General features: G+C 41.3%; 1 protein-coding gene across 3 annotated transcripts in view; it reads right to left on the bottom strand.

Moving 5' to 3' along the window:
* The window catches only part of myo16 (myosin XVI), a 391172-nt gene that overhangs the window by 180444 nt on the left and 184620 nt on the right, over window positions 1–26108 (bottom strand). For all 3 annotated transcript variants that reach the window (XM_087987876.1, XM_087987875.1, XM_087987877.1), the window contains 5 exons: window positions 20981–21091; window positions 18866–18931; window positions 15660–15787; window positions 13153–13258; window positions 4760–4877 (listed from right to left, as the gene is read on the bottom strand). In XM_087987876.1, the coding sequence (XP_087844002.1) occupies window positions 4760–4877; window positions 13153–13258; window positions 15660–15787; window positions 18866–18931; window positions 20981–21091 (529 nt within the window). The remainder of the gene's footprint in view (window positions 1–4759; window positions 4878–13152; window positions 13259–15659; window positions 15788–18865; window positions 18932–20980; window positions 21092–26108) is intronic.

Genomic DNA, 26108 nt, shown 5'->3' with positions numbered 1-26108 from the left:
AATTTTAAACCCGGCATGTTAACTTTGATTAGTCGAGACATTGCCTTGAGAAGTGAGCCAGCTTGTGTCTGTTGCCTATTTTGCTGAGTTGAAACAGGCTCAGAGTTTGTACGTGTGTTTTGTTTTATGATGTAAAGAACAGGACACTGTGAATTAATGCATGCAATTTTCCACAAAAAATTTATAAGCTGCTCTGTTGAGTGGAAGACAAAAAGCTTTGACAAATGTTTCTTTTTTTTTCAGCAGTACTCAGCATGTTCTGTACTACCAAATGACTCTTTCAAAGCCTGCCCATATCTGCTGCACTGTCAGCTGATGGTGGAGTTACTCCCACCACTGGATTGCTCTCATTCCCATACACGATTCAGGACTTTAAATTTTGGTTGTAATCCCATATGGAATTGGAAAATGCATGACATTGCATAATGTTAAAAAAAAAAGAGTCGAAGCTTTTCATCTTCCACTCGGCAGGTCTGAAATACAAGAAAACAAACTTTGGAAAGGAACAAACAATTCACACAGCACACGAAGAGGGTGCTGAGGTTGTCACAGAGATGCAGTATGAACATTGCCATGGGATGCAACTGGGGTTAGCTGTTTCCATAACACTTTCCTCAGTGAGAAAAGGTGGAATATATTGATATATTCTGACATATTCCCAAGGGGAAATACCTATCCTGTGTTACCACAGTTTATAAATTTCACAGAGATCACCTCTCACTCAGTTTGCCCAAGCCATAGTGTGATGTGGTTTACTGTTGACCTGCAATGGTCATGCTGTGATACTTATGTTAGTTCGTGTAACACAAGGGCAAGATGTGGGTCACTTAGTAGTGAAGTTTCCACGAACCTTTATTCCAGCATCTGGTATATATACATACGTTACAATCACAGACTGGACTCAAGCTGAGCAATTTAATTGTACTGCAACATGCTTCCCTCAGCATATCATGCTGCAAGAGACCAGGACTTGATAAGATGGAAACTATCACGTGTTTCCGTACATATAGACAAAGAAGGACACCACTTTGACTAGGAAAACACACACATTCTACGACAGGTGAAACAAAGACACGCATGAGACCAAAACTCCATCAATAAACACACTGATTTAGATTCTATCTACCTTCCCTTGAAAAAAAAAACAGAAATGATATCACCCAAGTTAAGAAACCAAGACCTATAAATAGAGAGGCGGGACGTACCACCAGCGCTTCTCCAGGTGAAGAAACATCTGAAAACGAACCTTCCAGGTCAACAAGCTAACGTACATACTTATCATTAACCTGAGCTAAAAATCTTCTCAAAAATTGCTAACTGAAAGCTTTATACCATAAGATTACATATCATCATATGACGATAAAAATATTATTGTGTCCCTTAAATTGTATTTCTGTTATGATACTTTGAACATCATTCCTTTAACTGATGAAGAACTGGACCCTGTCTGTGAATAACTGTAGTTTCTAGCCAGCACAAATAAATAACATGAAGGTGATAATCTTAAATTGGCTTCTGATGTAATATTTAGGACAGTCAGGTTTATTAGTTAAATGTTGTCCAACAGCAGAACTGCATCTAATATTGGACAAAATGCTTTGAGTTTTGTAAGCACAGGCTCATTACGCTCAGATGATGTGTTACCACTGTCAATAGTCAAAAGGATATGTTAGTTTGATGCAGTCGCTAGTCATTAGGATGCATTGTCAACATAGCTGGCATCGCGCCAGCACTGAAACCCAGGTATCGCATTACCCAACCGTAATGTGGCATGCTGTTTGTTTCTTGCCTAATGGCAGCATCTTATTGGCAGAGAATATGGCTCATGTGTTTTCTGAAAAGGAGTTGTTCATCCGTTTCTCCAACTTTTAAGATAGCTTTTCCTTGCAGTGTAATCGATAGGGTAAACTGGGCACCTTTCAGGGCCAGAAGTGACAATCTTGAACCTTTCCATCAGTTCACGTGACTGATGATTTAAGGCACCTGACCTTGGTATTAGACTTATGCAGTGAGTAGAAGGCACTGGTCATATTTATAAGATTACCAAGAAATGAGAGCTTGCATTGGATGTCAGTGAAGGAATCTAACGCCTATGTTGGCAATAGAGGCTTGTGGTGGGTACTGGTTAACAAAAAATCTGTCAGTAGATTGAACAGCCGACAGGAGGAGAGGGAGCTGGCTTGACTGCTCTATTCAAAGGTAAACTTAAGCCCAGGATGGAGTCTATAAAGACATGGAAGGGAATTCTTACATGCACCTGCAAATTCAAATATAGTAAATGCGATATCACATATCAAACACTTCAACATGGTTAACTGTTACTTTATCGAAGACATAGTTTTCATGAAAATGCAATAAAGTGGAATGACACCCATTTCCTGTTCTGCCATCCTGAACCATCCAATAATTAAAATCAATTATGGCCCCTGGTTCTAAACTCCACCATCTGGGAAAATATCTACCCTATGTTTCCACTTTTATAAATTTCATTGCGATCACCTCACACAATTCAAAATTCTAGAGAATACAGATCCAGTTTACCCAACCTTTTTTCATGGGATAGTCCCACTATGTCAGGAGCAAGTGTCCCTCTATGGCAATGACATTTCTGCTGAGATAAGGAGACCAAACTTGCACACAATACTCCAGATGCAGTCTAAGCAAGCTCCAGTGCAATTTGCAAGACTTCACTATTCTGGTATTCAAATCGTCTTGCAATAAAGGCTAACATTCTATTGGCCTTCCTATTAGCTTGCTGCACATGCATAGTAGCCTTCTGTAACAGATCCTTACTGACAAGAAATACTGACCAGACCCCTGACCATTGAGTTTGTAGCTCCTAGACTTATGGTATGCAAATTCTCCTGACTGCCTCTACCAATTGACCACTTCCCACTGCTCAGACTGTAGTCAGGCACATTCCCTGACCATGATAAGCCCAAACAGATGACTGATTGTGAAAAGTCCCCGAACTGTGTGTGAACTGTGTCCATGACTGACAGTACAAGGATCTCCTGACCAACCGTGGCTCCCCCTTGTCTGGGCTGAGGACTAGCCCTCGCCAGTTTCGAAGATAACATTTTCATGGAATGACCATGCAATGTGCTGCACAAGCAGCTGGAAGTGTTCGATTCATGTTTTGATGTGTCAATCACCAAGACTCTCCTTCCACAACAAGCAATCTTTATGTCTGCATAAAACAGTATCTCATAAAAGCAGCTTTGGAAACCTTAGCTCTGGCTGACGTGGCAAAGCACTAACAGGATGGAGATGTCAAGGCAACTTTAGGCATGAATGCTGTGATACTAACTGTGTGAGCAAGCCAGCAATCAGCCCAGTCCAATCAGCGAGCTCTCTGCCTGTCTTTGCACGCAATGTATCCCTTTAGCTGCCTTTCAATGCTACTTACAACACAACACTGTTCCAAAATAAAGCAGAGAACTGCTGGAGATCTGAAGCAACACAAAAATTGCTGGAAAAACTCAACCAGTCTGGCAGCATCTGTGGGAAGAAAGTAGAGTTAACGTTCCGAGTCACTGACTCTACATTGGAACTGCAAGACTGTTCTTTATGCACTATGACCTGCCAGTGTACCGGGGAGGTGCCATGATGGACATAGGGGTTGGCAGATGCCAGATACCAATGTCCAAGAACAAGGGGTTCACACAACTCGTGCCCATGGACACTCCCTGAGGTTTACATTGGCAGTGAACAACATGAAGGTCAGTTGGAGCAAATAACAAACAAAATCCATCAGTAACCCATTCTGGTATCCATGTCTTCTTGATGTCTAGCTTGTTCATTAAGGTAGGAACCTGAATATTATTAAGGTGGGTTGTACTATCAACATGACATTAAATATTCATTTGCCACCTCGCCATGACATTGATGAAAAGCATAAATGATGGAGTGAGCTGCTCCTACCATGGAGATGGGCTTCTCCTCCAATTTGACTGCAAATCTCAAGATAGCCCATGTTACTCAAACTCCTCTATGATTCCACCCACAGTTTCTAAAGTTCCCAGATGTTCTATCAAGGTCATCGCACTTCTTTGGCTGGTTGAAAGGATCATCAAGGCAGAAAAGTCTTATAGCAACTCTACAGGAAGCAGAGCTGTAACCAACAGCTGGTGTTTTAGTTAGATAAAAGTAGCCGCAAACACAGACCGCCCAGCTGTTACAACCAATAACCTGGCAAAGGAACATTGAGTGCCCAATGGTTTTGAAGTGAATTTGGTGTCTACTGTTAAGGGCACAGTGCAAGGGGGAGGTGGGAGAGGATGGAGAACATGGAGAGAAGAGAATGTGAATAGATTTGGGAGGAGAGGAGAGAGAGGAATAAAAGAAGGGGAGGAGAAGATGTAATAGCAATAGTTTCCTGTTATAGGTGCTTTCATGAACAGGGCTGGACCAGCAGAACCAAAACTAGGGCATGAAAAGTTTTTAACAGTCACTAATAATCTCATTATCTGCCAACATTTGTGTCATTATGGAATTGGGAATCAGCAGTCTATAATAGGTTCACATATCTGTGTATTAATTCAAATCCCCAAACCAACATGATTTCAAATGGTCAGTGCAAGCTGGTGTTAATCTGAACCAGGGTTCAAGAACCATGCCAACCTATAAGTTATGAATACTCTGGAATTAGTGAATTACATATCTCACCCTTTCTCGTTTGCTTTTCGATAAGCTCTGCTCCAAGAGTACAATTTTGTGAAATCCTGCAAGTTAAATGCTTCCACAAAAAAAGCCTTACCTCCAATTAAAGTCCTGTTGTTTTCACCGAACTGTAATCCTAGGTATTTTATATACCGACTGGAGTTCTCATTCAGTGTTGTGTTTGCATGGCCGAACGATTCCAACACACAGCTAACCTGAAAGAAAATAATCATCAATAAATAAAATATCACCAATACTGGCATGTACAGCTTTACATTCCTTTCTGTTGCACAAGTGACATGGAGACTAAAAGCAGTATGCATGAATAAAGTTATTCTTACTTAATTATGTAAGTTAAAAATCACACAACACCAGGTTATAGTCCAACAGATTTAATTGGAAGTACAAGCTTTCGGAGCACCGCTCCTTCATTAGGTGCTACCTGACAAAGGAGCAGCGCTTGGAAAGCTAGTGCTTCCAAATAAACCTGTTGGACTATAACCTGGTGTTGTGTGATTTTGAAGAATTTTAGATTATTTTTATATATTCAGTAAAATTTATATATTACTAAACTGGTCGTCGAAACTGAGAGATTCATTTTTCCTCAGTGACTTCATTGTTCTTTGTTTTAAGGAAAAAATGAAGCTTCAAATGATTCTTTTTTATTTGTGGTTGACAGTAGATATTTTAATTGGGAGGGAGCAAAATTTGGTCCTTGCGTCTTTTGAATAAGGTGCACCACACCAGAATATCTGTGGTGGCTGTCACCAACAAATGTCAGTGTAACATTAATGAAAATGATAGATTTCTGGTTCACAGCTGAATGCCTTACCTGCCTGATTAGAATTTGATTGACACCCTTACTCCCACTAGCTCTTCTAACCTTAAATGGAACATCAATATTTTCTTCTGCCTCAGAAGGAATTCACTTTCTCTGTCATGTTATAATCACGATTTCCCCTCAAGACCATAAATTGTTCACAATTGAAATACAGCCAACACTCAAACACAGCTCAAATAAAATGAAGGACTATGGATGCTGTAAATCTAAAACAAAATTGCTGGAGAAACTCAACAGGCTTGGAAGCATCTGTGGAGTGAGAAAGAGAGTTAATGTTTTGAGGAGTGACCCTTCTTCAGAACACCATGAGTTCACAATGACAGTTCTGAGGAAAGATTGCTGGACCTGCAACATTGACTCTGCTTTCTGTCCACAGATGCTGCTAGGTCTTTTCATTTTCACTGCAACACTGCTCCCTAATCTGAGAAGACTCCCGCATTCTACATTCTGCACTAAAGGTCAGAAAATAAATACCTCACTTGCCGAAATTTTTCAACTCTTCAAATGATTTCACTTCTAGATCTCAACACTGTAGCTTAATCTTGTTACATTTGTTCATTTTCTTTAGATTTGTGGTTTGACTCTTCACCTTTATATCTCAGTTTAAAAGGAATCATCCTACAAATGCGATCTTAATCCATATTCACAGTATTGTTTCCTATTTGTAAGTTATTCTCAAAACATATTATTCCACAACTGATTTGAGGGGACTATAGTAATCATTGTGTTTCAGTCACATTATTAATTCTCCAGTTGTTCCCTCTTTTACTCCTAAAGATTGTTTGTATTTGAGAGTGACGTGCATTGTAGCAGCTCCTTGTGCCTGAGAACAGCCTCTGAGACCAGATCACTCCATGTTCCAAACAAGTTACTAATTCTGGTATCATCCCTCAGAAGAGGTGCATCTTGTGGGATTTTCTATCATTTCTAGAGTCTCATGTGCAGTCAATGTCAATCAGAATTTCACATGATTGTCTGCGCATTTATCAAGGTGAACTGAAAATCATAGGCTTGTAATATGCAAAGTAAGCAAAAAACTCAAAGAACTGTGGATGCTGGAAATGAGAAATAGAAACAAAATTTCTTGGAAAATCTCACCAGGCCTGGCAGCTTCTGTGGAGAGAAAGAAAGGTTAAAATTTTGGGTTCAGTGACCCTTCTTCAGAACTGACTCAATCTGCACTGGCTGCACTTTTAGTTCCATCAGCAGTCTGTGTTTCTAACCCACTCAACCAATGGCTGACTCACGAGAAAGGTGCATGATTAGAGTCCAACTTGTAGAAAGGCAGGGAATTCTGCTACTGTGCGGGCTAACACTCCAACCCTCAAACAACCTCAGCATGATAGATCACCTGGTCATTTAACCCATGTCAATTATTGTCACCATTGATAGAGTCAGCATTAAGTGATCTTCTAAATACTAATTAATCATGTGATGTGCTTTGACATGATAAAATGCTGAGTGTTGGTAAGGTCCACACATGGGCATTCCCATGATGCTTAATACTTAGCAACAGCAATGTAACAAGAGGAGCAGCTTAACCACAAAGAGGACCATGTGGCTCAGTTAATTGGATGAGGTCATACTTTGAAAGATGCAACTTCTCAAGTTGCTGAAGTGAATGGAAAGAATAAAAAGAGGAATCTTAGATACTTCAGAATACAAAAATGCTCCACTGATCTCTTTGGTTTCAACATATATGATGTGCTGAATTCTCCAAGATTTGGTATCATAAGTGACACAAGTGTTTGTATAATTATCCGTCACATTTTTCACGATCTCATTGTTGGTGATAATAGTTATTAAGGTTTGTTCAATTGAAATCAAAGCCTATAAGCACCTTTAAACTTCAATGACCAGGATGCAGAGACTGAAACAAGGACCAGGAAAGAATGTAAAATCTGTGGTGTGTGAGATCATAATGGGTGAATAAATACAATTTCTAGAAGGTAGCTGGAAAAGTTTAAGGGTTATCCAAGTCAAGATAATGGAAAAGCAGCCTGCCAGTGAAAACGCCCCACAAAGTTCCAGAAAGATGATGGAGATATAGTTTGGTATCAGCTGTGTCAATGACAACGAGGTCTTGAAGAGGAACATTGCTGAGGATCGAGAAGCAACCAAGGATGAATATTATTTGAAAAGAGTGAATATAAAATATTCCTAAATGATAAAATGAAAATTTACTTAAATGCAAACTGTTACATTACACATTAAACATGCAGTGTAATGCAGCTGATGTTCCAGGTGATGGCACTATAACTAAAGGAAATGTTATGGGAAATATAAATTGCTTAAAAAGAAATAAAACGACGTACAGTCATGAAATGCGGTCATGGTTGATCTAATAATTGTCAACTCTGCTCTCCAGCCTTTCCCTGAAAAACCCTTGATTACTTCGCTGATTAAAAATCTATGTCAGCCTTTAATGTAGTTAATTACCTAACCTTTACAGCACTTTGCAGTAAAACTTCCACAGATTCGAGAACAAATTCCTCCTCTGCTTTAAATGGGACCCCAACCTACTCAATCTCTCCTCATGGCAGAACCCTTCTATTCTCAGGGTCAATCTAGTGAATCTTCTCTTGACTATCTCCTATACCTATACATCCTTCCTTTGATTATGTGACCTAAACCGTTCATAGTAAATCAAATGCAGTCTAACTAATGCTTGTAGAGTTTCAATAAGGTTTCCACACTTAGAGTCACAAAGTCATAGAAACCTATAGCATGGAAGAAGGCCCTTTCCTATTGCCAGCGAACTACACAAATCCAAATTTCCAAAACTTAACCCATTGTATTGTATGCCTTGACATCACAAGTGCACATCTATTTTTATATTGCATTTCCTTTGAAATAAAGGTCAATCTTTCACTTACTTTCCCTATTATTTGCTGAACCTATATGCCAGCTTTTATTATAACTCATTGTATAAGGACGGACTCCCAAATCTCTCCATGCTGTAGCTTTCTGCAGTCTTTCTCAATTAAAAAAAACTATGCAGCTTCTCAATTTTTCCTGCAAAGGTGCATAGTCTCACATTTTTCACACTATATTACATCTGCCAGTTTTTTGACCACTTGTTTAATCTCTATTCCTCTGTAGACTCTTTGTGCCATCTTCACTATTTACATTCCCACTATTTTTGTGTCATCTGCAAACTTGGCTACAGTACATTTACTTTCCTCATCCAAGTCATTAACACAAACTTTAAATAATTGTGGCCACAGTACTGTTCCCTATGGCGCACCATTAGCTACACATTGCTATCCTGAAAATGCCCCACTTATTCCAAATCTTTCTCTTCTATTAGGTAAGCCAATTTTCTATTGATGCGAATAGACTGTTTCCTACACCATGGACTTTTCTCTTAAGTAGATTAACATGTGATACCTTACCAATACAAATATATTATATCCACTGCTACCCTTTCATCCATCCTGTTGTAACCTCTTCAAAGAAATCTAGTGAATTTGTCAGGCATGATTTTCCCTTTGTGAAGTCATGCTGATATTGCTTGATCATTTTATGTATTTTTTAAATGCGCTGCCATTACATCCTTTATAATAGACAGTATTTTCTCAATAACAGATGTTATTGGCCTGTAGTAAGTTGTTTTTCTACCTCCTTCCTTTTTTAAATAAAATGTTACATTGCCAGTTTTCCAATTGTCTAGAATCTTTCAGAATCTAAGCAACCTTGGAAAATTATGATCCATGGACCTGTTATCTCTGTAGCTACTTCTTTTACAATCCAATGATTCATCCTATCAGTTCCAACGGATGTATCAGTCTTTAGCTCCAGTGATTATTTAGTGTTTTTGGAAAGTTGTTCACATCTTCTATTGTGAAAACTGATGCAAAGTTTTCAGAACATTCTTCTGCCATTTCCTCATTCCCCATTATTATTTCACTAGCCTCATTCTTTCAGGGGTATTTGTTTACTTTGGTCTCTCTCTTCCGTTTATAGTTTTAAAGAAAGTCTTGCTGTTCAGCTTGACATCACTTCCATTTACTCACAGGCCATTCAGCCCAATGGGTCCATGCCAATTATTTCAATCCACTTAGGCCCCCTCCCATTTTCTTCGTCCAAATCTAGCATTGTTAACATCTCCTCCCTTCTCCCTCAAATGCTTGACTAGTTTCTCCTGAAATGCATCTTTGCTTTTCACTTGAACCACTCCCAATGATAGCAAGTCTCACATTTTCTCCAATCTTTGTAAAGTTTTGGTCTCCTTACTTGAGATAGGATGGACTGGCACTGGAGGGGGTGTAGAGGAGGTTCACTAGGTTGATTCCGGAGTTGAGGGGGCTGACTTATGAGGAGAGGCTGAGTAGACTGGGATTATATTCATTTGAATTTAGAAGAACTAGGGGGTATATTGTACAAACATAAAATTATGAAGGAAATAGAGAGGATAAAAGTAGAGACAATGTTTCCACTGGCAGGTGAAACTAGGACAGGAGGGTATAGCCTCAAAATTAGGGGGAAGCAGATTTGGAACTGAATTGAGAAGAAACTTCTTCACCCAGAAGGTTGTGAATCAGTGGAATTCCCTGCCCAGTGAAGTAGTTGAAGTTTTCTCATTGAATGTTTTTAAAGCAAAGATAGATAATTGTTTGAATGGTAAAGAATTATGGGCTCGGTGAGAGGGCGGGTAAGTGGAGCTGAGGCCACGGGAAGATCAGCCATGATCTTATTGAATGGCGGAGCTGGCTCGATGGGCCAAACAGCCTACTCCTGCCCCTAGTTCTTATGTTCTTATATAAAATAGGTTTCTTTAGATTTCTCTGTTGGATTTCTTGCTGAATATTTTTAATTGACAGCCTTATGCCCGAAATGTCGATTCTCCTGCTCCTTGGATGCTGCCTGACCTGCTGCGCTTTTCCAGCAACACATTTTTCAGCCTCTTTCATCACAGGAAGAAACATTTCCTCTATATCCCACTTCTATCAAAACCTACCACAATTTTAAAGACCTCTATTAGGTCAGATCTCAGAGTTTTTTCAAAAAAAGACTCAGCCTTTCAATTCTTTCTTAGTATGTATATAGTATGTGGAAATACACATTGGCATGCTGACCACATTGGCCTATGGCTGAATATGACAAAATGGCTATTAGGGGTTTCCTTTTTAACTGACACTTTCAAAGGAAGTTTTAGCTGATGCAACATTTCATATAGCTCAAATCATGGCCTTCACAGACAGACAAGAAAATGCCTCTAAGTCTTAGTAAGATGGGACTAGAATTCAAATAGAAAGACTTTAATAAGGCAGCTCAGATGAAAACCATTAGATTTGAGATTTCTACTTTTTATATGAAATAGAAAGGGAAAGCTTGACCTAACTGAGATGAGGCTTTTCAAAATAATTAAAATTATATACTAGATTAGACACAAAGTCATACAATAATAGCAGTTTAGATTTATTTGGCCTCGAGGAATTAAATTTCTGAAAGCGGTTAACCTGGATGCAGAGACACCCTTGAAGAAACATTTTACTCCATCACAAAAAGATTACAACAACAAAATGTGATGAACAAGATAACCTCACAAGAATACCAAGATGTAAATAACGTAGCAAGGTGGGTGGGGGGAGGGGGGGCAGAATTAATTTTGAAACAGGGTCACCATGACCTCGAGAGAATAAACAACAAGATCTGACTTGGCAAGTCAGATACTTACAAAGTTATACACAGTTAAACCTAACACTATGATTCTGTGACAAAGCGAATAATTTTGGGAGCAAGTCAGATAAAAGAGAATCCACTCCTGAAATTGTTCACTTTGCCATAGAATCCTAGTATGAGGTTTAACAATGCATATTTTTATAAGTAACTGTATATTAGAGCTGTTATTACAAATATTATAACAATTGGTAGAAATTAACACCTTTTTAATCTTCAGTACTAAGATCAGCAAGGGATACGAATTGCATGATGGAATTTAAAAAATCATTAGTAATAAGCAAACATTCAATTCCACTGGCAAGTGTCTCAGAAGGGACTTAACAATCAGTGTGGGATTGTGGTCAGTAACATAAGAGTCCAAGGATAGGTGATAAGGGTCTGGCAAACATCACGAGATGAAGTTGCCCCTCATTGATCATATATTCACAGGACTGGATTCTGGATCAGAGGGGATGTGACAAGCACTGGTATCAATGTTGCATATAACCATTGTAAGGCGATATGTATAAATATCCGGACTTTATTGGAAAAAGTAGAGTATCACCGACCTCAGATCTGAGCTGTATTTAAGAGGGCAGAAGGGTCCCATGTGAAATCAGATTCAAAGCGATCTCTGGTCTCTCCCACACGTGTGGTAAAGGAGCTCCAAATAAAGATTGACTTGTGCTACTGCACATTGGACTCAGACTCCTCTTTAAAATTCCTCTCCAACAAACAGGAGGAGAAAGTGAGTTCTGCAGATGCTGGAGATCAGAGCTGAAAATGTGTTGCTGGAAAAGCGCAGCAGGTCAGGCAGCAACCAGGGAACAGGAGAATCGACGTTTCGGGCATAAGCCTTTCCTGAAGAAGGGCTTATGCCCGAAACGTCGATTCTCCTATTCCCTGGATGCTGCCTGACCTGCTGCGCTTTTCCAGCAACACATTTTCAGCTCTCCAACAAACAGCCAGGAGTCATCAGTATAATAACGATGCTCTCATTGGCACCGGGGCAATTGGACAGCTTGTGCATGAACTGCACAGGGGTCCAGATGCAAGAGACAGCAGTTCTCTGCAGCGAACTAACCAAAGTGAAAGGTAGCTCATCTCTCCTCCCATTTGCTAAAAGCTATTGACCCTAAGCAGTGACAGAAAGACCCAAAAACAAATGAGTTGAATGCCCTGTGTCTTCAGCGAAGCACTGAAAGGATCTGGAAAAAAAGGTCAGATATCAGAAGGATTTGGAAGAAGCAAAAGAGAGATCTCATCAAATCATGTGGACTTGTGTGCTACTGGACTACATTTCTCCAGTATCTTTACCTTCATCCGTAACATTGGTATTTGTTTGCCTATGTCTGGCTGTATGTCTGTTCGGATTTAGGAAAAGGATAGGGCTAACAGAGTTATAAGTCAAGAACTCCAAATTTGTTTTCCTGTTGTTAGATATGACTTTTTTTGTAATAAATCGTCCTTCTATATCATTTTATCAATGTAATATAACAAGTTGGTTTGCATGCAATAATCTGAGCGTGATCTAACCAAGGGTGTGATGTAAGTTGAACATAACTTCCCTACTTTTCAATACTATCCCATTGGTATGAAGGACAGAAAATTAAAAGATTAAAGATCAGTAATAGAGCCCCAGCTTCTGGAGCACAAGACAGCTGTAAGTTGCTACCTTTATCTTATGGGAAATACAATCAACAATTTACAAAATGCACTTTGTGCAGATTGCATATAAAGGCTGGATAATGAAAACTGAACACAGTTCACATATTAAAGCCTGTAATGTTTAGTGTTGGTGTCCCATCAAATGATGCACCATGCTGGGGGCAGAATTACAATGTTCTAAAACCAGACAAGTCTGAATATTTTGCTTTTAGTTTCAATAAGAAGTGAGCAACAATGTCATATTATCTTAATCCTAATACTGCATGGATTACAAGAGGTTTTTTTTGCCACACGATTATTTATTCTTTGCTACTTACATGGTTAATCTTTGTCTCAAGCGCACACTCAGTGGTCATTGATCTACACGCCAGGTGCTTCACAATGTGTTTGCACGCTTCTGTTTTGCCTGATCCAGTTTCACCACTGCAAGAGAGAAGACACTAGAGTCTGATCCTTTTTTTCAGAACACATCAAATGCATCAGATGGAAGGAAACAGATTGAACAGAGCATGAAGCTTTAACAAAGCACGGCTAAATACTAGTAACTCTCACCTTGGTTGGGGGGGGGGGCGGTGGAGAGAGAGAGAGAGAGAGAGAGAGAGATGGTGAATTTAACCTGAGGGTGTGTAAGGTTTTCAATTTAATCCCATATTAAAGCTGGAAGTGTGCCCTGGAGTTTGACCCCTTCAGTGGCAAAGCTACCATCTTCAGAATCACAACCCCATTGTTACAAACTGACCCAAATTACATACGCCAATGCTCACATTTCACTGTTCAACTTTATTTATTTTAGAACTCACTAGTAGCGAAGTTAATGAATCCCATTTAAGGTGACGAAGTTTAGTCAAAGCAACTGCTTCTTTAATGTTTATCTCTTTCTCTCCAAAGGACACTAATGCTTACTGAATGGGAACTAAGAGTGGAGTTGACAAGGATTGAATACAACAAGGAAAAGGTGCTCATGTGGGAATTTAGAGAAGGTTGGACAATTCTGGTACATTTTCCTCAAGCTAACATTTAGGCCAACAGTCAGGCTCTACAAACTACATAATTTGAGTTTAACAGAAGCTGCCTGGCAAAATGGCATGGAACAAATAGGATCTTGGGAATTCGGTGTAAGTGCAGACTTATTGCAGACAGAGATGGAGTTGCTGCTTTTTACATCTCTTCCTCAGCCTCAAATAGCTGGTGATTGTTCATAGACATTAATTAGATGAGCAGGTCAGTGATCGGTTAGTGATTTAAAAAATGTTAATCCATCAAAACACACGCAGTTTAAATTGGGCACTAGGGAGATACAAGGAATGCTTTAAACTTATAGTAAAACTGGTTGAACTACTCAATAGAATACCTGCAGAATTATGAGGCACAGAGGGATTTAGTGTTCTGGCACAAGATTTACAATACATACAGGTACAGCAAATATTTAAACATTAATGGGATACTATCCTATATTACTAGAGGAATTAGCAGGTTTTAAAGTAGATAAACCCCCAGGCTCAAATGAGATGTACCCTATGCTATGGTGGAAGACAAGGGAGGTGGTTTGCAGGAGTTACGCCATTAATTTTCACATCTTCTCAACATCCTCTGTTAGGACTCACCACATGTTGAGAGAAATTAGTTCCTGTAGTGAGAGCTTAATGACCAAAGTTCATCGATTTAAAACAGCAGCTTAACAAAAAACTGGAAGGGGAAATTAGAAAACATTTCTTTACACAGCAATTTTGTATCTTCGACAGAATAAAGGCCATAATTGACCAGTCCATGCTTGCAAACCCTCAAACCAAACATTCTCTTATTGGCTGTCATTTTGTGATTGGACTTACTGAAAAATGTTCATTGTGCTTATAGCTACACTAACAGCAAATGTAAAAAAAATCGGTTAAATTGGTAATGTGCCTTAACGATGCTTGTTAAAAGTGACATAGGGACCTTAGGGGTGCTTCTACATCTCTATTGCTTCCCCACAACAATGTCTTGGTGAATCAGAGTTGATTTGCCACACAATCAGCTCGCTTGTAGTTTAAATCTTTGTGATAATTTGATATTTGGCATTCTTTCATTTGTCTCAATTAATGCAATTTGAAAAACTCCAGCTGCATGTCTCTCTTTTAAGCAATATTTAAGTTCCATACTATGAAGCACATATCTAATAACTCACCTCTTATATCAAATCCAAACCTAGACAAAATTTCTGTTAGCTAACATAACCTTGCTTTTGCTAAGATTCACTGCCTCCACAGTGAATTTAAACTATTAAACTTCCATGCTTTGAGATCATTCCAACCATCTCTAGGATTATTTTATATCTTACCACAGCAATTTTGTCTCATTTTTTATCCCAGATTATGTTCAAAACTCTTCCAATAGAATTACAACTGATCCCCAATCCCTATTCCACAGACCAGATGCCACAGTGAATACAATTTCAACATTAAAAAGAACTTGGAACATAGAACATCACAGCGCAGTACAGGCCCTTCAGCCCTCGATGTTTTGCCAACCTGTGAAACCGATCTGAAGCCTATCTAACCTACACTATTCCATTCTCGTCCATATGCCTATCCAATGACCATTTGAACGCCCTTAAAGTTGGCGAGTCTACTACTGTTGCGGGCAGTGCGTTCCATGCCCCTGAGCCATTTGGACAGGAGAATCAGAAGAATTTAGAGGGATATGGGCCAAATGCAGGCAAGTGAGACAAATTCAGTTCAGGAAACCTGGTCAACATGTATGAGTTGGGCCAAGGAGTCTGTTTCTGTGCTGTATGACTCTATACTCAAAGGGCTATTAATCATAACTTAAGAAGTGCTAACTGTACCTCAGGATGAAGCACTGTGACCTTTGCTCCTGTATCATCATGTGATAAGCTCTTTCAGCACAGGAAAATATGTGTGGTGGGAGTGAGGAACTCAGCCTCACCATATTATTCAGATAAAGCTGGGTGATCTACAAAAAAAAGTACAGATTATTGCAAAGTGTGCTTCTATCCTGGACAATCATAAAACATTCTTCTGTTGGAAATGAATGAAACAATAATTACAACCGGCATACACTCTCTCTACACCACAGAGAAATAGTAGCCTTTTCCTGGTGATGCAATGTTAGATAATTTTCCAGTGAAAAGTACTCCAGAAAATATTTTCCTCTTGGAACTAAATTTCAAAGTTAATCATGTTAATAATCGCCTGGCATGAATCTTGTAGGTAAAAACGTGGACTGCAGATGCTGTAAACCCGAGTTTGGATTAGAGTGGTGCCTGAAAAGCACAGCAGGTCAGGCAGCATCTGAGGAGCAGGAAAATAGACGTTTCGGGCAGAAGCCCTTCATCAGGTGTGAATCTTGTGCCAGGTTAAGATTTTATTGATTGATTTTTATTCCCACTAAAACTCCTTTGCTTCCAGTAATTAAGGTTTGAGATTGGAGTGAATTTTAACCAATGTTCCTTTTGGTAACCAAACTTTGAAATGGAGGCATTTGTCATCAACCTCTGAGTCTGCTGGGTGTGTTCAGTTGACTCAAGAACCCATTGGAAAAGGGCAGAAGTCCCAACATTTAGGTAAATTGAAGTGGCATCACATTGATAAGATCTTTTATTTGCAACTGAACTAAAATCCATCTGGACTTTGGACTGGGTAAAGTAGAAAATTATTATTGTCTGCCCCACAGGATCAAACCTAGAACTATCTCCTCAACCCCTACCTTTTCCCTGTAACCCTACATTTCCCAGGGCTAATCAACCTAGCTTGCAAATCCCTGGACACCATGGGTAATTTAGCACGGCCAATCCACCTGACCTGCACATCTTTGGACTTTGGGAGAAAACCAGAGCACCCGGAGGAAACCCACGCAGACACGGGGAGAATGTGCAAACTCCACACAGACTGTCACCCAATGGTAGAATCAAATCCTGGTCCTTGGCGCTGTGAGGCAGCAGTGCTAACCACTGAGCCACTGTGCTACCCATTGCATTGTATGTAAATGAGTATTTCAGGAACTTGCCCAGAGTAGATGCGATGGGCCAAATCGCTTCCTTCTGTGTCATAACATTTCTGTAATTCCGTCATAAATTAGTGTTAAACTGATCACTGTCCAAGCCAATGGGACTAATTGTATAATTTACTGAGCAACCAATGAAACTTACAGAAAGCCTAGTTAAAAGCCTAGAAAGCAGACTGGCTGGTGGGGGAGGCTGGAGAGGGACGGACGCGGAAGTGGCTTAGATGAGGAGGAAGGGAGGAAGGGAGGAAGGGAGGAAGGGAGGAAGGGAGGAAGGGAGGAAGGGAGGAAGGGAGGAAGGGAGGAACGGCAAAACAAAAAAAATTTTAAAAAAAAAGGGCGGCACGGTGGCACAGTGGTTAGCACTGCTGCCTCACAGCGCCAGAGACCTGGGTTCAATTCCTGACTCAGGCGACTGACTGTGTGGAGTTTGCACATTCTCCCCGTGTCTGCGTGGGTTTCCTCCGGGTGCTCCGGTTTCCTCCCACAGTCCAAAGATGTGCAGGTTAGGTGAATTGGCCATGCTAAATTGCCCATAGTGTTAGGTGAAGGGGTAAATGTAGGGGTATGGGTCAGTTGTGCTTTGGCGGGTCGGTGTGGACTTGTTGGGCCGGAGGGCCTGTTTCCACACTGTAAGTAATCTAATTAACTCAATACCATGAAGAGAGGAAAATAAATCAATACTCATTGGGATCAAAATTGAGACTCTAAATTCCAATGCAGACTCTTTCTGGATGAGAGTTCCAATTCACATTCTCAGTTGGAGTCTCACATACAGCAGGAACACCTGTAAATTACAGTGCGCCTGATGTTAGTCTGTGGTAGCTGAATCAAGAGTGCATTGCACTGCTTTGCTGATGTCAGTACAAAATGGTCTGAGCTACGTCAAATCCAGTGGTATGCTGTGCACTAAAGGAAAGTCAGAATTGTTTTTTATTTATTCATTCACAGGATGCAGTGTCACTGACTAGGTCACCATTTATTGCCCATCCCTAATTGCCCACAACCACATTTCTGCAGGGCAGACCAGGTAAGATTGGCAGATTTCCTTCCCTAAAGGACATTGGAGAGCCAGACGGGCTTTTCCTTGACAATCGCTACTGGTTTCATGGTTATCATTAAACTCTTAATTACAGATTTTTAATTGAATCCAAATTCCACTAAATGCCATGGCAGGGCAAGATACCTTCCCCTGCAACTGGAAAAGAGGCAAAACCTACCAGTACACCAACCCCTCACCTCCATCCAGGGCCCCAGATAATCCTTCCAAGTGAGAAAGAGGTTCACCTGCTTCTCATCCAACCTAGTTTACTGCATCAGGTGCTCCTGATGTGGTCTTCTCTACATCAGGGAGACGAAACATAAACTTAGGGAACAGTTCACCGAGCATCTCAGCCAGGCCCACAGGGGCTGACTGGACCTCCCAGTCACTGACTATTTTAATTCCCCTTCCCATTCCCTTTCCGACATGACCTTCCTTTCCCTCCTCCATTACTACAATGAATCAAACCACAAATTGCAGGAACAACACATCATCTTCCGCTTGGGAAGCCTACAACCTGGAGGACTCAACATTGAGTTCTCCAATTTCAAATAACCTCCTTTCCCATCACCCGATTCCCTTCACAGCCTCTCCCTCTCCCTTCCATTCCTCTGACTGACCCTTCTTCTTGCCACCAATCGGATTCATTCCTCCCATCAACCAACCAGGTCATACCCTCTACCTGTGTTCACCTATCCCCACCTCACCATCTTGCCCCATCCCCACCCCACCCCTTTGTCTGCAGCTTCCCCCACACCCACCCCCAGTTCTGAAGAAGGGTTACACCCGAAACGTTGACTTCTCCATCTCCTGATGCTGACTGACTTGCTGTGTTCTTCCAGCCTCCTCCCTGTCTAACAGGGCAGGGATTGAACCTGCAAACCCAGATCATGACTGGTGTCACTGGATTAATAGTCTAGAAATAATATACTAAACCATTGTGTGACATATTATACATAATTGCCCTAAAAATAAATTGTGCTCACCGTGGTGGAATATATCGCAAGTTCTTTATATGGATTTACCATCAGCAGAATATGTCCGATATAAGTCTGAGAAAAAAAAAGTCAGTCATTCAACGATTAATATGAGTCATTTTGTGAAGGGGAGACTTAAAGGATAAAATCAGATTAAATATAATATTTAATAAGGTTAATTGAAAAAATACACAATAAGTATCTTCGGCATCTGTTTGTCAATCCAACTTGTATTAGAAGGTTGTTCACTGAGCAGTCTAGTAAGTTCTCTCCCATATCTTCCCAAATTTGCTGTGGTTAACCACCTATCAAACTACATCACATGATTCTAGCCACACTCTGTTCCCGGAACAACTTGCTGTTCAGCAGATATTAGCCAAAAGAATGGCATCTCTTGCACCTGCACCATCATTGAAAGGCCACTGTGCACCTTGACAAATACAGCATTACCCCTCACTTATAGCAGCAAGAAAGTGTTCACAAAACTGTGGCTTGTACAAATGAATATGATTCTCTAGGAAGTAATGGGGCAAACAAAACTTTGCATAATGAGTATATGATTTTTTCACACCACTGGGTTTAGCAAATTTAGTTCCAGGTAATGGTCATAGCGATAGCTAGGTTTGGTAATACAGAAAATAAAAACTTTTTCCATTTTTGAAGTAGCAGTTTAGGAAAGATTTGATATTGGGCCAAAGCTGAATCAACAACAGAAGATTTAAATAATTTCTATTATTGAAATTCTTCTTTGATATATTTTTGTAAAATCAGAGCAAGAATCTCCAAGAATGTCTTTTAATTCTTGCACTGGAAAAGTAAATATTAAGGTGCAACAATAAACTTTATATCCTTGCCTCTATTAACATGCATTCATTTCAAGATATGAATTCAAACAGATCTCAAAGTTGCAAGGTTGAATTACAATTATGCCAATGTGCACATAAAAGCAGTCTTTGCCATCCCAAACAGACTCACAAACTCTGAAAAATTATGGGAAAAGTGCATACATCTAGAAGTAAAATAGGTAGATTTCATTCAGAAAATGCATCCTCTGAGATGTGACATTATTAGATGTAGCACACTTGAAAGTAACAGGTAACTTTGGATGTCTGTGCACAGCTGGAAGTTTCCTTGCTCCTGATTTCCAGCTGTTATAGATGAACTGATAGATATTAATTGCTTTAAGTCGCTAACAACTCATTATGGCAGAATAGATTACTAGCAGGGTAGTGAAACACCAGCTAGATAGACTTATGTTGTTTATTTTCTAACATCTCCTCAGTTTCTATAAGACACAAAGAGTAGGTTTCTATGGGTTGGGGGCCTTTTGTTACCTAAGGACAACTGGTGGAACTTGCTTGATCTAGATTTTCAATGCAGAGATTATAATTAACTGTATAATGTAGTCTGGTTCACTCCTTAATCTTCTTTAGATGTTCCCCCTTTTTTTAATGTTCTGACTTTCACCATCATCAACATACATTGGCAACATTTGAATAAATAATTAATCCTCCTTTAAATGGGACATGTGACAACGTTACTGAATGGCCAAGAAATGAAGTGAACAAATAGACTCCTTTGTTCTTTCTTGGAGAATGCCAACAGTTTGAAATTAATTCCCAAAATGTTTTACTTTGTGTTGTTTTATTTCTTTGAGTGTCAGCTGTGGCTCAATGGCTTGGACTTTTCTGAGTCAGAGATGGACTTTCAAGATCCATTCCAGAAACCAGCGCTGAACTAAGGGAATGCTAAGTTTCTGGAAATGCCAACGTTTGGATGAGAGGTGGAAGTAGGACCCAGTTTGTTTCCTCAGGCACACATAAAGGATCCCAGAGCAAAATTTCAATCAATGTAAGGGAGTTATCCCTGGTGTTCTGGCAGGAAAAAGATTATTCAACATCATTAAAAGACATTATATGTCATTGTCATATTGGGAGCTTGTCCTAATGCAAACTTGCTTGGCTGCCGTATTTCTTATGTCATAACATTCCCAGAATTTTAAAAATAAACAAATTTCCCTAAAAATTTAGACATCCTAGATTTGTGAAATGAATGCTTTAATTGCAAGATTTTTATATCTGCTGCAAATCCATGTAGAATACATGTCTATGTGTGTACACTTACATATATTTGATCATTGGTGAATCGCTTCTGAATTTCGTACAGAAGGCTTCTATCTGTCAGTTCACTCAAGGTAGAAAGGTCATCATTTGGAGCAGGAGGAATCAGCTTCACCTGAAGTTTGTAACAAAGACAGGAGTGGGTGGGAGGAGGAAATCATAACTTACTCACAGTAAGTTTCAATAATGAACTAATTCCACAATCACGTACTTTCAAAGAGAGATGTACCCTTCATGGAATCAGATTTATAACCCTTGCTTATCCATTGATTTCTTTAAATTAGGCCAATGGATAAATTATTAACGAGGACACCGCACACAGACCATTCTAACACATTCAGCCACCCCACCCACCCCACCCAGCCACCGCGTAAACCCCATCCACCCTACCCACACCACCACACCCCACCCAGCCACCCCATTCAACCCACACAGCCACCCCACCCAACCACCCACCCCACCACACCCCACCCAGCCACCACATCCACCTCACACAGCCACCACACCAACTACCCACCCCATTCACCCCACACAGCACCCCACCCACCACCCACCCTACCACACCCCACCCAGCCACCCCACCACACCCTGCCCAGTCATCCCACCCACCACACCCCACCCAACTACTCCATCCCACTAGGCCACTCAATGCACCCCACCTGGAGAAAAAGAGCAGCAAAAGTGATATCAGTTCTGTTTCCACTGTAAGAAGGGTCACTCAGCACAGTAGAAAGTAGGTCAACTATTCTCTGTGCTCTTCAGGGTTACCCAGCATCATTATTTATCTGCAAACTCACACTCTCAAGGCCATTACTCAATTTAAAACTGTTGTTATACACATATCTCAGCAAGGCTGGGGGTTATAATGATCACAAGGCTGGGGGGTTATAATGTTCACAAGGCTGGGGGGTTATAATGTTCACAAGGCTAGGGGGTTATAATGATCACAAGGCTGGGGGGTTATAATGTTGACAAGGCTGGGGGGATATAAGGATCACAAGGCTGGGGGGATATAAAGTGGACAAGGCTGGGGGGTTGTAATGATCACAAGGCTGGGGGGATATAAAGTGGACAAGGCTGGGGGGTTATAATGATCACAAGGCTGGGGGGTTATAATGTTGACGGGCTGGGGGGTTATAATGTTCACAAGACTTGGGGGGGTTATAATGTTGACGGGCTGCGGGGTTATAATGTTCACAAGGCTGGGGGTTATAATGTTGACGGGCTGGGGGGTTATAATGTTCACAAGGCTGGGGAGTTATAATGTTGACGGGCTGGGGGGGTTATAATGTTCACAAGGCTGGGGGGTTATAATGTTGATGGGCTGGGGGGTTATAATGTTCACAACGCTGGGGGGATATAATGTTGACATGCTGGGGGGTTATAATGTTCTCAAGGCTGGGGGGTTATAATGTTCACAAGGCTGGGGAGTTATAATGTTGAAGGGCTGGGGGGGTTATAATGTTCACAAGGCTGGGGAGTTATAATGTTGACGGGCTGCGGGGTTATAATGTTCACAAGGCTGGGGGGTTATAATGTTCACAAGGCTAGGGGGTTATAATGATCACAAGGCTGGGGGGTTATAATGTTCACAAGGCTGGGGGGTTATAATGTTCACAAGGCTAGGGGGTTATAATGATCACAAGGCTGGGGGGTTATAATGTTGACAAGGCTGGGGGGATATAAGGATCACAAGGCTGGGGGGATATAAAGTGGACAAGGCTGGGGGGTTGTAATGATCACAAGGCTGGGGGGATATAAAGTGGACAAGGCTGGGGGGTTATAATGATCACAAGGCTGGGGGGTTATAATGTTGACGGGCTGGGGGGTTATAATGTTCACAAGACTTGGGGGGGTTATAATGTTGACGGGCTGCGGGGTTATAATGTTCACAAGGCTGGGGGTTATAATGTTGACGGGCTGGGGGGTTATAATGTTCACAAGGCTGGGGAGTTATAATGTTGACGGGCTGGGGGGGTTATAATGTTCACAAGGCTGGGGGGTTATAATGTTGATGGGCTGGGGGGTTATAATGTTCACAACGCTGGGGGGATATAATGTTGACATGCTGGGGGGTTATAATGTTCTCAAGGCTGGGGGGTTATAATGTTCACAAGGCTGGGGAGTTATAATGTTGAAGGGCTGGGGGGGTTATAATGTTCACAAGGCTGGGGGGTTATAATGTTCACAAGGCTGGGGGGTTATAATGATCACAAGGCTGGGGGTTATAATTTGACAAGACTGGGGGGGGGGTTATAATGTTCACAAGGCTGGGGGGTTATAATGTTCACAAGACTGGGGATTATAATGCTCATAAGGCTGGGGGGTTATATTGTTGACAGGCTGAGGGGTTATAATGTTGACAAGGCTGGGGGGGGTGACAATGTTGACAAGGCTGGGGGGTTATAATGTTGACAGGCTGGGGGGTAATAATGGTCACAAGGCTGGGGAGTTATAATGTTCACAAGGCTGGGGGGTTATAATGTTGACAAGACTGGGGGGGTTATAATGTTGACAGGTTGGGGGGTTATAATGATCACAAGGCTGGGCGGCTATAATGTTCACAAGGCTGGGGGATTATAATGTTCACAAGGCTGGGGGGTTAAAATGTTCACAGGGTAGGGGGTTATAATGATCACAAGACTGGGGGGGTTATAATGTTGACAGGGTGGGCTGTTATAATGTTCACAAGGCAGGGAGGTTATAATGTTGACAGGGTGGGGGGTTATAATGATCACAATACTGGGGGGTTATAATGTTGACAGGGTGGGCTGTTATAATGTTCACAAGGCTGGGGGGTTATAATGTTCACAAGTCTGGGGGTTTTAATGTTGACAGGCTGGGGGGTTATAATGACCACAAGGCTGGGGGGTTATGATGTTCACAAGGCTGGGGGGTTATAATGTTCACAAGGCTGGGGAGTTATAATGTTCACAAGGCTGGGGGGTTATAATGTTCACAAGGCTGGGGGGATATAAGGATCACAAGGCTGGGCGGATATAAAGTGGACAAGGCTGGGGGGTTTTAATGATCACAAGGCTGGGGGGATATAAAGTGGACAAGGCTGGGGGGTTATAATGATCACAAGGCTGGGGGGTTATAATGTTGACGGGCTGGGGGGTTATAATGTTCACAAGACTGGGGGGTTATAATGTTGACGGGCTGCGGGGTTATAATGTTCACAAGTCTGGGGGGTTATAATGTTGACGGGCTGGGGGGTTATAATGTTCATAAGGCTGGGGGGTTATAATGTTGACGGGCTGGGGGGTTATAATGTTCACAACGCTGGGGGATATAATGTTGACATGCTGGGGGGTTATAATGTTCTCAAGGCTGAGGGGTTATAATGTTCACAAGGCTGGGGAGTTATAATGTTGATGGGCTGGGGGGTTATAATGTTCACAAGGCTGGGGGTTATAATGTTGACAGGCTGGGGGGTTATAATGTTCACAAGGCTGGGCAGTTATAATGTTGACGGGCTGGGGGGTTATAATGTTCACAAGGCTGAGGGCTTATAATGTTGACTAGGCTGGGGAGTTATATGTTGACAGGCTGGGGGGGTTATAGTGTTCACAAGACTGGGGTTTATAATGATCACAAGGCTGGGGGTTATAATGATCACAAGGATGGGGGGTTATAATGTTGACGAGGCTGGGGGGTTATTATGTTCACATGGCAAGGGGGTTATAATGTTCACAAGGTTGGGGGATTATATTGATCACAAGACTTGGGGTTATAATGTTCACTAGGCTGGGGTGTTATAATGTTGACAATGCTGGGGGGTTATAATGTTGACAGGCTGGGGGATTATAATGTTCAAAAGGCTTGGCGGCTATAATGTTCACAAGGCTGGGGGATTTTAATGTTCACAAGGCTGGGGGGTTAAAATGTTCACAGGGTAGGGGGTTATAATGTTCACAAGGCTGGGGAGTTATAATGTTCACAAAACTGGTGGGTTATAATGTTCACAAGGCTAGGGGGTTATAATGATCACAAGGCTGGGGGTTATAATGTTGACAGGCTGAGGGGTTATAATGTTGACAAGGCTGGGGGGGGTGACAATGTTGACAAGGCTGGGGGGTTATAATGTTGACAGGCTGGGGGGTAATAATGGTCACAAGGCTGGGGAGTTATAATGTTGACAAGGCTGGGGGGTTATAATGTTGACAGGCTGGGGGGTAATAATGGTCACAAGGCTGGGGAGTTATAATGTTCACAAGGCTGGGGGGTTATAATGTTCGCAAGACTGGGGAGTTATAATGTTCATAAGGCTGGGTGGTTATAATGTTGACAAGGCTTGGGAGTTATAATGTTCAGAAGGCTGGGGGTTTATAATGATCACAAGGCTGGGGGTTATAATGATCACAAGGATGGGGGGTTATAATGTTGACGAGGCTGGGGGGTTATTATGTTCACAAGGCAAGGGGGTTATAATGTTCACAAGGTTGGGGGATTATATTGATCACAAGACTTGGGGTTATAATGTTCACAAGGCAAGGGGGTTATAATGTTCACAAAACTGGTGGGTTATAATGTTCACAAGGCTAGGGGGTTATAATGATCACAAGGCTGGGGGTTATAATGTTGACAGGCTGAGGGGTTATAATGTTGACAAGGCTGGGGGGGGTGACAATGTTGACAAGGCTGGGGGGTTATAATGTTGACAGGCTGGGGGGTAATAATGGTCACAAGGCTGGGGAGTTATAATGTTGACAAGGCTGGGGGGTTATAATGTTGACAGGCTGGGGGGTAATAATGGTCACAAGGCTGGGGAGTTATAATGTTCACAAGGCTGGGGGGTTATAATGTTCGCAAGACTGGGGAGTTATAATGTTCATAAGGCTGGGTGGTTATAATGTTGACAAGGCTTGGGAGTTATAATGTTCAGAAGGCTGGGGGTTTATAATGATCACAAGGCTGGGGGTTATAATGATCACAAGGATGGGGGGTTATAATGTTGACGAGGCTGGGGGGTTATTATGTTCACAAGGCAAGGGGGTTATAATGTTCACAAGGTTGGGGGATTATATTGATCACAAGACTTGGGGTTATAATGTTCACAAGGCAAGGGGGTTATAATGTTCACAAGGTTGGGGGATTGTAATGATCACAAGGCTGGGGGTTATAATGTT

Source organism: Chiloscyllium plagiosum, unplaced genomic scaffold, assembly GCF_037043375.1.
Source record: "Chiloscyllium plagiosum isolate Xiang-an unplaced genomic scaffold, Cpla_swu_hap1 HiC_scaffold_6, whole genome shotgun sequence".
NCBI classification, from domain to species: Eukaryota; Metazoa; Chordata; class Chondrichthyes; order Orectolobiformes; family Hemiscylliidae; genus Chiloscyllium; species Chiloscyllium plagiosum.
Note: the sequence above shows the minus strand (reverse complement) of the source record. Positions and strands in the feature narration are given on the sequence as shown.